General features: G+C 39.3%; 1 protein-coding gene across 1 annotated transcript in view; it reads left to right on the forward strand.

Annotated features, from left to right (window-relative positions):
• The window catches only part of LOC106874416 (beta-glucuronidase), a 35,217-nt gene that overhangs the window by 15,282 nt on the left and 3,964 nt on the right, over positions 1-15,971 (forward strand). Inside the window, exons 3-8 of the mRNA XM_014922142.2 lie at positions 2,545-2,687; positions 4,272-4,465; positions 6,199-6,336; positions 9,830-10,005; positions 12,415-12,561; positions 15,276-15,360. Of these exons, the coding sequence (XP_014777628.2) occupies positions 2,545-2,687; positions 4,272-4,465; positions 6,199-6,336; positions 9,830-10,005; positions 12,415-12,561; positions 15,276-15,360 (883 nt within the window). The remainder of the gene's footprint in view (positions 1-2,544; positions 2,688-4,271; positions 4,466-6,198; positions 6,337-9,829; positions 10,006-12,414; positions 12,562-15,275; positions 15,361-15,971) is intronic.

The raw sequence follows: 15,971 nt of genomic DNA on the forward strand, positions 1-15,971 counted from the left end.
ATATATATATATATATATATATATCATCATCATCATCATCATCATCATCATCATCGTTTAACGTCCACCTTCCATGCTAGCATGGGTTGGACAATTTGACTGAGGACTGGCGAACCAGATGGCTACACCAGGCAGAGTTTCTACAGCTGGATGCTATTCCTAACATCAGCCACTCAGAGAGTGTAGTGGGTGCTTTTACGTGCCACCAGCACGATGGCCAGTCAGGCGGTACTGGCAATGGCCACACTCAAAATGGTGTCTTTTATGTGCCACCTGCACAGGAGCCAGTCCAGCAGCATTGGTAACAATGACAACGATCTCACTAAAATGTTTTTACACTGTGTCACTGGCACAAATGCCAGTAAGGCAACGCTGGTAACGATCATGCTCAAATGGTGCTATTTATGTGCCACTGGCACGGAAGCCAGACAGCTGCTCTGGCAATGATCAATGATCACGCTTGGACGGTGCTCTTAGCGCTCCATTGGTACAGTTGCCCTAACAGGTCTTTGCAACCGGAGTTTAGTGTCCAATGAAGGAAAGGTACGCAGTGAGCAGATAAATGAAAGAAGAGCACTCAATACATTTATTGGGAATTACATATATAGATCAAAACAGTTTGATTCAGACTCCTTGGTACTCTGAGTTTCAAACGTGTGGCTAGTCTTCAGCCATTGGGGTGTGAATGAGAGTTCGATTGAAGACATCAATGTTTACTATGTTTACTACTGGACGTTAGCCTGTAATTGGTTGAGAAAGTTCACACAGTATAGTGGTTTGATGTCGGTATTTCAGTGACAACAATTAGTTGGAAAATACTGCATGGTGAACAAGAAATTGACCACATGGTGAACAAGAAATTGACCACATGGTGGACCAGAAATCAGTTGGAAGTAGGAAGAGGCAGTAGATGTGGGGGTATATATATGTATATATGTACATGTATATGCCCATTTATCTGCATATATACATCTGTACTTATACGAGTGTGTATGTGTGCTTAGATGTACATTTACACATCTGCCCGTATGTGCACACACACACACACGCACAGATATAGATACATGAAGGCACACATTCACACACATATACACACACATGCGCACACACACACATACACACATAGACACACACGTGCACACCTTTATCTCCGTGTACATATGTAAATGAGCACATAAGTGTGCACATGTACATACATGCTCACACATGGGTGCACATGTATATGGACATGCACATGCACACGTACGCTTGTGCACACATATATCCATGCATATGCAGATGGTGAGCAAATGCATGTGCACAGTCTTGCATATGCATGCCTGTGCACATATACTCATGTGGTCATGTACGAGGGGTGAGAGTATGTGAGTAGACAGGCATGGAAAAGTGTTGAGAATTGGTGATTTGTGGTACTGTTCATGGGGGTTAATTTATGATGGTGACCTTAGTGCAGGCAGTGCTAGAGGTGGCTGGTACTAATGAGGTATATCTAGGTTGTTGGTAGCCAGTGGCTTGAAATTTACCAGAAAGGTGTACCTCTGGTGACAGCAATACGATACCTCATATTTCTTGTTGATGGATATTGTGGGTTGGTAGATGATATGTAGTTTCTTGTGGAGGCATAGCTGGCAATTTGGGGTGCCAGGTGAATATGGTCGCACTTTGTCTGGAGACTTCATGACCTCCAAGATGAAACACCCAGCATCAAGTGGACAGGGTGCCACCATATTCACCCGGCACCCCTAATTGCCAGTTGTGCCTCCATGAAAATATAAGAGCTAAAGTGCTCTGATGCTGCAGTCAACACACATAATTCTGCACATACATACTGACAGTGACCGTAAATGGCTGAAAGTAGCAGTTGTGATATCCTTGGACCGTTGATGGTTTTGGCATTAAGACCGAAGCACTCATCAGCAGGGTCTTAAAGACGAAACTATCGACAGTCCAAAGATATCACGACTGTCACCTTTGGCCATTTACGGTCATTGTCAGTATGTATGTATACAATTATGTGTGTTGACTGCAGCATCAGAGCACTTTAGCTCTTATTTCTAGCATTGTAGGTGTTCTAACACCTTCTGTCATATCTAATGACAATTATAGTTTTATTCTTTGGTGATACATTGCTTAAACAGCTGCTAAAAAGGCCTGATCAAAAAGCATAGGACTGCTGCTGTCATGCATACACACTAAGGTATAATGTTCTTGCTCACTTCATTGTTTATAGTAGAGCTTGAAAGTAAAGTATGTCTCACCATTCCACAAAGGTTCCATCAATGATCATGGCAGAGAAAATTGAGCAGAGAACCTGGATCAACAAGATTTCAAGATGTTGAGGAAATTCAAAAAAATTGACAAGACAGCTACTTGCTGTCACAAAAAAGGAGTTCCAGGAATGCTTCCATCAATGGAAACAACAGTGGATAAAGTGTGTGGCTTTAGAAGGGGACTAATTTGAAGGAGACTAAATGCTGAATTGATATGAAGAAACTATTTCTAGTTTCTGTGTGTGTATTATATACATTTCTTTTTAAATTTCAGATATCCTAAGGGTTATTTTGTCCAGAACTTACAGATGGACTTCTTCAATTATGCTGGTATCCACCGTAATGTTTGGCTCTATGCCACTCCCCAGACTTACATAATGAATATTTACATTGATACCAGCATCCAAAAATCCTCAGGTAAGTGTATGAGTTTCTTTATATCATCATCATCATTGTCATCACCATCACCATTACCAACATCACCATCATCATGCCATTGTTGTTTTGATGTCTACTTTTTTTTATGCTAGCATGTGTCAGACAAAACTTATTGAGGCAGATTTTTCAGTAGCCTAATGCTCTTTCTGTTGGCAAACCTCACTTGTTTACCAAGAGAAGTACTCTACAATATATTCTAGTACTCTATATTCCTTCAAACAATGAGCAGTTCAATGGTTGAGCTAATTTTTGCAGCTGATTTAAGGAAAGACACCATGTAATGATGGTATTGATGGAAGTTATGCAGTGTACCTGTGTCATGTTTTGACAGTGTCAGTATTTTTATGCAGCATGCAATCAACAGGAAAGACACAAGCACACACATTCATGAACACACACATACATGTAGATATACATACATAGTGGCTGTCAACTTGGTGACAGGTATGACTATCACTGATGAATTATCTTGTCCTAGTGTGCATATGTGACAGAGTATTGGTATTTCAAGAGAGAAGTTGGGCATAGGAGGAATTAAATGCAATGTGCAAGAGAGGAGACTGTGCTGGTTTGGTTATGTGATGTGAATGGAAGAGGACAGTTGCATAAAGAATTGCTGATTGCTTAAAGTGGATGGAACTTGTGAAAGAGGGAGACCCAGGAAGCCATGGGACAAAGTATTGCAGGCTGATCTCAAAACACTGAACCTTACAAAGGAGATGACAGAGGACTGAGATATGTGGTGCATTGTTGTACTCAAGAAGACCTGCCCACCACAACAGAATTGAGATCCTAAATCGAAGGGGCCATGTAAAAAGCATTGGTGTAGGTACTGGTGCCACATAAAAAGCATTAGTGATGGTGCCATGAAAAAAGCACCCAGTACACTCTGTTGGGTGGTTGGCATCAGGAAGAGCATCCAACCATAGAAATCCAACCAAAACAGACTATGGAACCTGGTGCAACCCCTGGCCTTGTCAGTTCCTGTCAAGCCAGCCAACCCATGCCAGCATGGAAAAACAGATGTTAAATGTTGATGATGATGGTAGATGTTAAAACAATGGTTGCCAGCAATGCCTGTGCTGAAATGTAAATAACTGGTTGCACCACACTGCTAAGACTCTCATCTACAAAGCCAAGTTGTCCAGACACAAGCAAGAGGAAAATGTCTGGTTTCACCATGAAGCTAATTTGGAATTTCCTTTTTCTAGAGAGATGTCTAAACAAAGATTAGGGAGTCTCTCACTCCCAGCTGTTGGATGGTCATTGATTCTACTGGGTTCATCCACTCTTTGACAGGTTTTGTTTTGTGTCATGCAGGGTATCCAACCCCTCCCTCCTACCAAAGTTGGCTTGATAGGGTTGCTGAAATACTGGATGTAATTTGTTTGATCAAACCCTTCAAGGTGGTACTCCAGCATGGCCACAGTACAATGACTGAAACAAGTAATAGATGATAAAGGTCCAAGGCCCACTGCACTAAAAATCATAACCGCCACTACCATCGCCATCACCTTAGAGTTTGCTTCTCTTATTTTGTTTTATTTTTTTCTCTTTCATCAGGAATTGTAACTTATGAAGTTATTCCAAACCATTACACCAAAGGTCAACGTTATAAAGTGAAGGTTATCAATGAATACGGTAACCTTGTTGCTTCTTCAAACCAATCTACTGATGTCCTGAAGATTTCAAATGCCAACTTTTGGTGGCCGTATACAATGAACACATCATCTCCAGCCTACCTTTATACCATGGAGGTATGTTATGTTTTTTGCACAGGTGTAGTCATATATATTATCATCATTTAACATGCTCTTTCCATGCTGGCATAGGTTCAATGGTTTGACAGGGAACCAATGAGCTGCAGGGCTGCATTAGGCTCCAACGTCATCTTTAGTAAGGTTTCTATGGTTGGAAGCCCTTCCTAATGCCAACAACTTTACAGAGTGAACTAGGTACTGTTTTTTTTTAATAGTGAGGTTGCCATGTAATTAACAAGTCAGAAAAGAAGAAGGAAAAAGGCAAGAGAAAAAGCTCCAACTACTAAGAAGAAGTACAGGGTGTCCATAAATTATCTTTACAATTTGAAAAATTCAGAAAAAGAATGGGAAATAAGGAAACCTCTGTAGAGTTCATTGGAAAACATAGGCAAACAAATAAAGTTACATTAGAAATGCCAGTATACACCCCAACATGGGCTCTAGTGGGTGCACACAACACATCTAGTTGGTACAATACAATAAATTGTGGAAGTTGTAAAGATAATTTACGAACATCCTGTGCTCGAAAGAGAAAGGTAAAAGTGGGTACACTCACAAATACAAGCTTATCAAATACTGTACAACATAAATCGTAAATTCATGATATATTAAAATTATCTCTGCCTCTGGAGGATGTATCATGTTGGTTCAACAAGTATCTAGTAATTGCTTGTCACCTTAGACATTCTAGGTTAGTGTCCAGAATGCTGTAAGATGGAAACACACCTTAGTTTTTGCGAAAGCATGTCTCTAGGAGAAGACTCTACTATGTTTACAGCTGCAACAGTGGTATAACTGGGCAGGTAGTCTAGGTTCAGCAGCCTTGGAAAGCAGCCAGACTAAGGAAAGGTTAATACCACCAAGTATAAGCCCTTACTGCATGTGAAAATATGAAGGCTAAGAGACTCAACCTTAACAGTAAACCAGGTTGGAAGTGAACTCAGTACCCACTAACTCAATGTATCTCAAAAAGAGGAAACACAATGCAGGGTGTTTGGGCCAAATTTGACAGTTTACATTAAAAGAAAGGAAAACACAATGTCCCATCCAAAAATAAAGTATTTTAAAAAATCAAAAAATGTTGACTAGATTATGGCTGAGAGATAACAGTTTACTCAAAGTAGCTGCCCTCATCTTCCACCATCGCCTCAAGATGAGTCTGGAACCTGGCACATGCATTCCTCACTGTGTCCCTGGGAAGATCATTGAACACCTTCTTGATCTTGGCCATCAACTCGCCCTTGATGTTGCAGTTGGTGTCTTTCTCAACTGCACCCCACACGTAGTAATGCATGGGATTACAGTTGGCAGAATTAGGAGGTCAGAAATTGGGGATGGTGAAGTCATAAAAATTCTCTGGCAACCACTTCTGACTTTTTCCAGAGGTATAGCAAGGAACCGAATCCTGCTGCCACACATGTGGCCCTTCAGCAGCAACTCTCTCCAGCCAGGAGATGTCACATGACAGTTTTATACAAACATTCCCTGATTATACAAGTAATGCTATTCATTTTCAGTCTTTCACGCTTCCATGGAAACATGTCTGACAATGGGGAAATATTTACTACCTTATTTGGAAACTGGTAAGGGTTGATGTCAGGAAGGATCCAGCTGTAGAAAATCTGCCTCAACAAATTCAGTCTGACCTCTGCAAACATTGGAACAGTGGATGCTAAAACAATGATCGTGGTGCTGGTGATGATGATGATACAATTTTTATATATTTTCAGGTTACACTTATTTCTGACACCGTGGATATCTATAGACACCCCTTTGGCATACGCACCGTGAAAGTCAACTCTCGTCAGTTACTTATAAATGATCAGCCATTTTACTGCCTTGGCGTGGGACGACATGAAGATGCTGATGTAAGTCTGGTCTCCATCGAAATTCTTTTGTTCTCTCTTCATTTCAGACATTTCTTTATAGAAGATCATTGCTTTGAATATCAAATTACAACAGAACATTAAGTCGTTGTTGTTGTTGTTGTTTAACTGTAGGTCAGTCCTAAGTGGACAGATCTTGGTTGAAAATGCATTTGTCATGACCACCTCATCTTTTATTTTCAAATATAGGATTTATGTGGGGTTACATTATCCAATGTGTCAGTCTTTTATTAAAAGAGTAGGGTTTGATTTGAGGGGTGTTTGATTACTATTTCAACCTGTAGCAACCTGCTGTTGTGTGCATGTATATATATATATATATATATATACATATATATATATCAAAAAGGATAAAAATCCTTCCTGAGCCGAAAGACTGGTTTCCCAAATTCTGTGGTGTGCATATATATATATGTAAATAATTTACAAAGGTACCGTAATTCTATTATTATCCAATATATATATTTCCCTCTGAATGGGACATTGGTTGGTCACAGGTTTACTCATTTTTGCCAGCTGAGTCAACAGGAGCAATATAAAATGAAGTGTTTTGTTCAAGAACACAATGTGTTGTATGGTCCAAGAAACAAAAACCACAATCTTACAATCAGGAATGTAACACCCTAAGCATTAACCCATGTTACTCCACACACAGACAGACAGAAAGGCGCGCGTGCGCACACACACACACACACACACACACACACACACACACACACACACAAACACACACACACAGACACAAACACACACACACACACACACACACACACACACAAACACTGTTCCGTTGTTGGTAGGATCAACAAAAAAGTACTTCATCCAGAGGGAGATGAATATTTAATAAACAGTTTCATTCTTGGATAGTATGGATGTTCATTTTGAAAGCATACAAGTGCTCATCCAATTATTGCATTATTAGAGCGTGAAACCTATGGTGGTGGTAGTAGTAGTAGTAGTAGTAGTAGTAGTAGTAGTATGGGGGCAAGTGCTGTAATGGCATGTAGCTGCATCCACCATTTGTTGGTGATTCCCTACTCCTGGGAGAGGATACCTTTGCACCACTCAGGCATAGTAATTCTTGCTAGCAAGGGTTTTATGAGGTCAGAGTGCAAGTCGAATTCTTTGGTATGCCAGTCTCCACACAGTACTAGAGCAACATGGAATGATTGTGAGTGCAACACCCTAACCACACAGCTTATAGTTGCTTACATTTATTGAATTATATGTATGTCTTTTACCTTCTACTTGTTTCAATCATTACACTGCATCTATGCTGGGGTACTGCTGCCTTGAGAAGTTTTTAGCTGTATGAATCGACCCCCCAGTATTATTATTTTTTTCTTTTTAAGCCTGGTGCTTATTCTGTAGGTCTTTTGTTGAACTGCTGAGTTACAGGGATGTAAACACATCAATACCAGTTGTCAAGTGGTGGTGGGGGACAACCACAGATACAAAGACATGTACACACACACGTACATACACACACAGACATACATACATATATATAATGGACTTCTATCAGTTTCTGTCTACTAAATCTACTCACAAGGCTTTGTCAGCGGAAGGCTAAAGTAGAAGACACTTCAGTGGGACTGAACTTGGAAGCATGCGGTTGGGAAGCAAGTTTCTTACCATACAGCAATGCCTTTGCTTGCACCTATATATATATATCTGTGTGTGTGTAAATGTGCATTGAATGTTGATATTACATGGCTTCACTTGTCACTGTTTGTGATGTGAAGTTTACATTCCTGATTGACATTACAACTGCTCATTGTGAACTTTGGAAGATCGTATTGAACAGAGAATCATTGACTTAAAAAAGACAGTTAAGGGTTGGTAACAACAAGTCTATCCAGCCTATGAATGTTGTCTCAAAATAATAAGTCTCCATCTAACTCATGCTAGCATGGAAAAATTGATGGTAAGTGAATGAATGAATGAATTAGTTAGTTAGCCCCAGGCCTGCTCTGCTTAAAGTTAGGTGGATTGAACCATTACATGGTAGGTAGGTGGGTGGGTGTTGTTTTGAGTGGATTAGGTTGGTTGGTAGGTATTTATTTTTGCTGGGTAGAAATTGTGACTAAATACACAGAAGTTGTCAAATGTCATTGTCAGGAAAGAAAAAACATCAACACAAATTCACCTTTCGCTACCACCACCACCAACAACAACAACAACAATATCAAACCAGTACATCTCCCCCCCTCCCCCCCAAATTGTTCTTCCCACAACCATCATTTCTGTCTTCATGACAAGCTTTCAAGGGAGCCTCTAAATAGTCTCATGTTGTGCTAGAAGTAGTAGCTAATTTTCTCTCAAATCACAGCCAGCATCTTAGAAAAGGATACATTGAATAATGCATCACTGGATTCTCTGAAGGAATGGTCAAAGATGGAATGTCTTTAATCATAGTTGTTCTCAATTAGTTGTCCTAGGGTTAAACAACAACAACAGCAACAAATACAGCATCTCTTTCCACCTCTGTCACTGTCCTGCACCTCTAAAATCCAAAAAATAATAATAAAGGACGACCCACCTCAACCATAAAAAACCCAGAATGATTGGGAAAAAGATAAAAATATATCGTTGACCTCATAAGAATTTAGACACTTTAAGAGATGTGAAATAATTTGTTTTCCACTGTGGAACTCAAAGTAGATAAAGCTGTAAATAACGGTTTCAAATTTTGGCACAAGGCCAGCAAGTTTGGGGGAGCGATAAGTTGATTACATCAACCCCAGTGTTCAACTGGTACTTATTTTATTGGCCCTGAAAGGATGAAAGGCAAAGTTGACCTCAGTGGAATTTGAATTCAGAACATAAAGACTAACGAAACACCACTAAATATTTTGTCTGGTGTGCTAACGATTTTGTCAGCTTGTCACCTTAAAGCTGTAATTAATCATATATTGAATATTCGTTTAAAAAACTCCTTGGAAGGAAAATAATTAAAAAATTCAAAGGCTGTCTATGTGACTTGAACCCACATCTTCTGTAAATGCGACAGCTGGTCTACTATTGGACCAAAGCAATCCATCAAAATTGTCTTTCCCTTTTAGAAACTTTGTTCTTACCAGCAAGAATTATATAATATTTGTCATGTAGTTTGAGTTACATAGGCAGCCTTTGGGGGTTTTTTTCTATCTGAAAGGGGTTTTTACATGTAATTATTATTACAGCTGGCAGAATTGTTAGCACGCCAGGCAAAATGCGTAACAGCATTTCATCTGTCTTTACATTCTGAGTTCAAAGACTTTGCCTTCCATTTTTTTGGGGTTGATGAAATAAGTACCATTTGAGTCCTGGGGGTCAATGTAATCGACATACCTCCTCCCCTGAAATTACTGGTCTTGTGCCAAAATTTGAAACCATTATTATTGTTTTATTTACTCTGAGTTCTTCAGTTAGAAATGATAAAAAAAAAATATACCAAACTACACCAAACCAATATACTTTTTGTCTTCTGTAGGTGAGGGGTAAGGGTGTCGATCTCCCATTCATTGCCAAAGATTTCAACTTGATGAAGTGGCTTGGTGTCAACTGCTTCCGTACATCTCACTATCCATATTCTGAAGAATTGATGGATGAAGCTGACAGACAAGGATTTGCCGTTATTGATGAAAGTCCAGGAGTTGGCATTGAGAAGTTGGTAACTTTCTACTCATTTTTCTTTACTAAGCAGCAACATTTTCTTTTATTCAGCACCCAAAAGTGTTTTTTTTTTTTTGAATACTTAGTCAATGGGTAAGGGAAAGGTGGTGCCCATGGCTCTCTTACTTTTTCAGGGTCTCTGAGACATATAGGAAGAAGAGTGGAAGTTATCTTCAGACAGGGGAATTAGTGACCAAAATATTTGCAGCAGAATAAACTCTGCTAAAAAAAAACAACAAAAAGAATGAAAAGAAATCCAAGAACCCTTTTGATACCATAATTCTGTTGAACTATATTGGTTTCAAATTTTGCCACAAGGCCAGCAGTTTTTTGGGGGAGGGGTCAGGTTGATTAAATTGACCCCAATGTTCAACTAGTATTTATGTTATTGACCCCAAAACGATGAAAGGCAAAGTCAACCTTGGTGGAATTTGAACTCAAGGTGGATGAAATGCCAGTAAGCATCTTGCCCAGCATGCTAATGATTCTGCCAGCTCACCGCCATATTCTGTTGGAATATATTGCCTTTATAACAATAATAATCCTTTCTACTCTAAGCACAAGGCCTAGTCAATTCCATTGACCTGTTCCATAGGTACTTACTTTATTGACCCCGAAAAGATGAAAAGCAAAGTTGATCTTCATAGAATTTGAACTCAGAATATCATTATTGTATGCAGTGCTCAGTTACACTATAACTTGTTTGAAAAGGGCAAAAAAAGGAGACAAAGTAGCCATAAGTCAAGTGAAAAAAGACAGCCATGATAGTCAAAAGTACATGCATAGTACACAAGATAACACAGAAGATAGAATCATGAAAAAGCCATAAAGAGGAAAGGGTGTATAGGCATATCAGGAGTAGTGTTGGTGAATTTTGAGAAGCAGGGAATTTGTGAAGGATGCAGTGTCCTGACCTCTGACAACTGATGCAGGTAGTTTATTCTATACTTTGATAATACTGAACATGGAAAAATGTTCCTGAAAAATGTAAGTGCAGGCGTGGCTATATATATATATATATATATATATATATATATATACACACACACACACACACACACACATACATATACACACTTGAATACATAAGTGCAAAACAAGGTGGAAAAAAATAGTACTCACATACCAAAGGTAGAGTAATATACTTTTTATTAAAGCTGCAAAATTACCACAGAACTGTTACTCAGAGTTTTCTGTTCCCATTCGTCAGATAGTTGTGATAAATATATGTGTGTGTGTGTGTGTGTCTTTGTATCTGTGTTTGTCACTCTGCTTCACAATGGGTGTTGGTGTGTTTACATCCCTGTAACTTAGCAGTTTGGCCAAAGAGACAAATAATATAAGTGCTAGGGTTAAAGAAAGTCCTGGAGTCAATTTGTTTGACTAAAAACCCTTCAAGGTAGTGCCCCAGCATGACCACATGCAAATGACTGAAACAAGTAAAAGATAAAAGATAAAAAAGACCATGGCTGCTGCATTGTTGTTGTTTTTTTGTTGTTGTTGTTGTTGTATATTTTAAAAGCCTGTCTGAGGGTGATAGAGATTTTGAATTTTAAAAAATCGCCAAAGTTGTTGGTTGAAAGGTGGTGAACTTTTATCAAGTTGGCTACCAAATGTATTGTTAAGGTGGTGAACTGGCAGAATTGTTAGCACATTGGTCTAAGTGCTTAGCAGCATTTCTTCTGATTATTTAGATTCTGAGTTCAAATCCTGTCAAAGTCAACTTTTCCCTTTATCCTTTCAGGGTTGATAAAATAACTACCAGTTGATACTGGGGTCAATGTAATCAACTTACTTCCTCTCCCTAAAATTGTTGGCCTTGTCTTCAAATTTGAAACCATTTATATTGTAATTATTAAAGTGGTGAGCTGGTCAAATCATTAACATGTTGGACAAAATGCTTAGCAACTTTTCTTCTGATTCTTTACTTTGCATTCATATCTGTCCAAGGTCAACTTTGCCTTCTATCTTTATGAGGTCAATAAAATAAAAGTACCAGTTAAGTACTGCTGGGTCAATGAAATTGACTGACCCTCTTCCCCTAAAATTGTTGGCCTTATGCCCTAATTTGAAACTGTTTTTATTATGATTATTTAGGTGGTGAACTAGCAGAATTGTTACAGCATCAGACAAATACCCAGAGGCATTTCTTCCAGCTCTTTACATTCTGAGTTCAACCCCTACTGAGGTCAGCTTTACTCTTCAGGGTCGACAAAATATGTACCAACCAAGTACTAGGATCAGTGTAACTGACTTATCCCCTCCCACTAAAATGGCCAATTTTGTTCCCATTGCTGTTTAAGATAACAAAGAACAGGACTCTTTCCATTCTTTTCCAAAACACACAGAATACAATTCTATGGTCTCTATTGCGTTTAAAATATTTTCCTGCCTTCATTTCAGAAACAACATGGAAGAAGCAAATTTGATTCATCACAAAAATGTAATGCTGGAATTGGTCGATCGAGACAAAAACAGACCATCTGTAATTATTTGGTCAGTTGCTAATGAACCTAGCTCTTACTTACCAAAAGCCGAAGGTTATTTCAAGTAAGCATTTTATTTAAGTCTCTTCAATCCTTTTATGATCTTATTTCTAATGAAATACACTGCATATCATCATTGACATCATCATCATCATCATCATCATCATCATCATCATCATCAGAATATACACTTTTCCATACCTGCATGGGTCAGATGGAATTCCTTGAGAGAATGATTTTTTTAACAGTTGGATGCTCTTCCTGTTGCCAACTCTCACTTGTTTCCAGGCATGGTAATATTTTCCAATGACCAGACATATTCTTGTGGAATATTGGAAATGAGAGACATTGCTTTTATGATGAACTGACACATGATGTTGAAACAAGGACGGACGGACACACACACACACACAAACCACCACCATCAACATTGTTTTAACATCTACTTTTTCATGCTTGCATGGATTTAATACAGTTTATTGAGGCACACTTTTTATGGTTGGATGCCTTTCAAGTCAACAACCTCAATCTGTTTCCAAGCAGGATAATATTTCCCCATGACCAGCTATGTTTTCATAGAATATTAGTTATGAATGACAGTGCCACTCATTTACAACTAATGTATGATGTCAAAACAAAGAAACACTCCTTGATGAGAATGGACTAGACCACTACATATAAATAGTAGTGGTCTGAGTAAGTGAGGTAGTTTCACTGGACAGATGGTCCAGTGAAAATGCTTGGAGTCTGGTTTGGTCCCAGACCTCCAGATAGAGAAGCATTGGAGTGAGGTTATGGACCGTGTGGCATCCATAACTCAGACCTGGTCTTGGCGGAGGCTATCCCTGAAAGGGAGGGCGGAGGTGGCAAATGTGCTTATCACATCTGTCATTACCTACCTCCCAACCGACATGCCATGCCCCAATTCGTGGCTAAGCAAGTTGGAACACATACTCTTTCACTTCTTGTGGGAGAGTAGGCAACCTTTTGTAAGGCAATCTATCTGCTGCCAACAGCCACTAAAGGGTGGGTTAGGGATGCAGTGGTTAAAGATGAACAGGCATGCACTGAGGTTGAGGCATTTCTGGCTCTACCTGGGCGATGAGTGGATGCGGTCTTTGTTCGTTGATGAGATATTTCCCAGGTTCACCTCTTTTAGTGAACCTGGAAAACTGGATGAGGCGTAGACCAAGGCTGGGAACTTGGCAAGCGGAGTGTCAGCAGGCACTCAGGCTTCTCTCCTGAACGAACAATACTGGCGGAGGGGGTACCACCTCGGCATACTATAGAGGGCTGGTAGAGGACAAGTGTGATGATGGCCTGGGAGAGACTCTGGGTTTCAATGAAAGTCACCTTGCCAACCTGCATTGAAGGAATTTTGGCCTGGGACCTATGGACAACTTCCAGAGGTCCTTGGCTTGGCTGTGCTTCCGAAGTGCCTTGCCAGTTCAGGATAAACTTACAAGGCATGGTATCATGGTTTCGTCTACGTGCCCACGTTGCAGACAGAGCAATGAAACTGTTCTGCATGCAATCGTACAGTGTCCAAATCTTTCAGACCTGTAGGTTTCTACAGAACAGGTACTGTCACAGCTGGGGAGAGTACAGCTGTCAGCTGAATCAATTATTAAGATTGTTCCGCCGTCTCCTCTAAAAGGAGAAGAGAAGTTCTGTTTTCTAACCATAATAGCTATTAGCAAAAGAGGTGATATGGAAGATGCGTGGAAGAGGTATCACATCAGGCACCTTCGTCTCCGGGCATGCTTTGGTTAACATCTTTTTTATATCACCTAAGAGGGAAAGCATGTCTGCGGAAGAAATACCTGAAGGCAAAAAAGTATGAAAGAAGATGGAAGAAAGTAGCCCGAATGTTGGGTATGTAAGCGTCTAATTAAGCGGAGTAAAAAAGGACGAAGTAAATGGTTTAACACAGGAATGTGGTTGGTGGGGCCAAACCCATTCCATGTCCATTCATTTTTTTGTTCCATCTTCATCCAAAATTATTATGTATTTATTCATATATGTAATATCATTTGATAAGAGTCCCCAACCCCATTTGTCCCTTGTATTGTCCCCTCTTTTTTTAACCCTTGTGGTTTCAGCAAAATCATTGTGCTAGGTCTTCAGTTTGAGTGTTGATAGTCCAAAGTTGGAGTTCACAATTTACAGTTCGAGTTAGTGTGTTGGATTGTTGGTTCTTAAAAGATTGTTGTTACATTCTGTGTGGTTACTGCTGTTTGTTTCGATTATATTTTTATTACACTGTTGCAGTGTATTCATTTATCCATAAAGATATAACACATACAAACAGTCACACACATGTATGTTCTTCTCTTTCTCCTCTTAAACTAGAGTTTATTTTGACTGGCTACTTGCTTGGTAGCAAGGTTGTGAAGGGAAGCGTCTAGTCTATTCATCTTCCTTCAAATCTTAAGGCTTTGATAATCCCAGATATCATGACCATTTGAAGTGTATGAATTAAGGAGTTGCATTCTTTACCGAAGAACTCAAGTTCAGCCATACTTTGCTCTATTGCTCCAATAACAACAGGTATGAAACTGAAAGTGTATTTTGAGTATTATATGAATGTGTGTGTGTGTATGCCATGAAGTGGGACTGAACCAGAAACCATGTTGGTTGGGAGCCAGGTGTCTTAACTACACAACCACACCTTCTCAGATGTTTCTTCCTTGCTCATATCTTTTTCCATTGCAGCCAGTGTCTTGTGAACAAGGAACACTAACCTTGTGCGTTGTTGAAATTTGTATTATTTTTCAGGAGTATCATCAGATTCACCCAGATGCTTGACAAAAGTCGACCTGTGACCTTTGTAATGAATGCCAATGTGTTTACTGATAAAGCTGTGAGTACTTCATGAGAATAAAGCAAATCACTCATTTTCATTAAATATCAGGGGTGCCTGGTTGATTCACATGCAGTTTACTGTTGTGAAAAAGTGAAAGTAAATTGTCTCCACCCCACCCCCACAAAATAAAGTGAAAGTAAATTGCTGCAGAAACCAAAAGTGACAATAGCGACGTAATAAAATTTCATAAAAAGAACATAAATAACTCCCTCACTATGCCATCTCCACAGGTACCTAGGAGTATAGAACCTTCTAGTGATATGTTGAATATTTCAGAAATAGCAACTTAAAAGAGTACAGGAAAATGCTGCTTGATTGTGGACCCCAATCACATGCATGAAACACTTTGGCTCATTATAAAATATTGGATATTTCCAGGAACATGTTTGATGGGCACAAATGTGGCTGTGTGGTAAGAAACTTGCTTCTCATCCACATGGTTCAGTCCCACTGCAAAGCACCTTGGGCAAGTGTCTTCTACATACCTTAGGACTGACCAAAGCCTTGGAGAATTTAAAATCACTTCTTTAACTTTCTAAGACATCTCAACACCTCTAAAAGCAAACTTAGTTTGTTTGTTTACGTTTGTCGTAATTTGAATTTATATA

This window comes from Octopus bimaculoides, chromosome 25, assembly GCF_001194135.2.
Source record: "Octopus bimaculoides isolate UCB-OBI-ISO-001 chromosome 25, ASM119413v2, whole genome shotgun sequence".
NCBI lineage: Eukaryota > Metazoa > Mollusca > Cephalopoda > Octopoda > Octopodidae > Octopus > Octopus bimaculoides.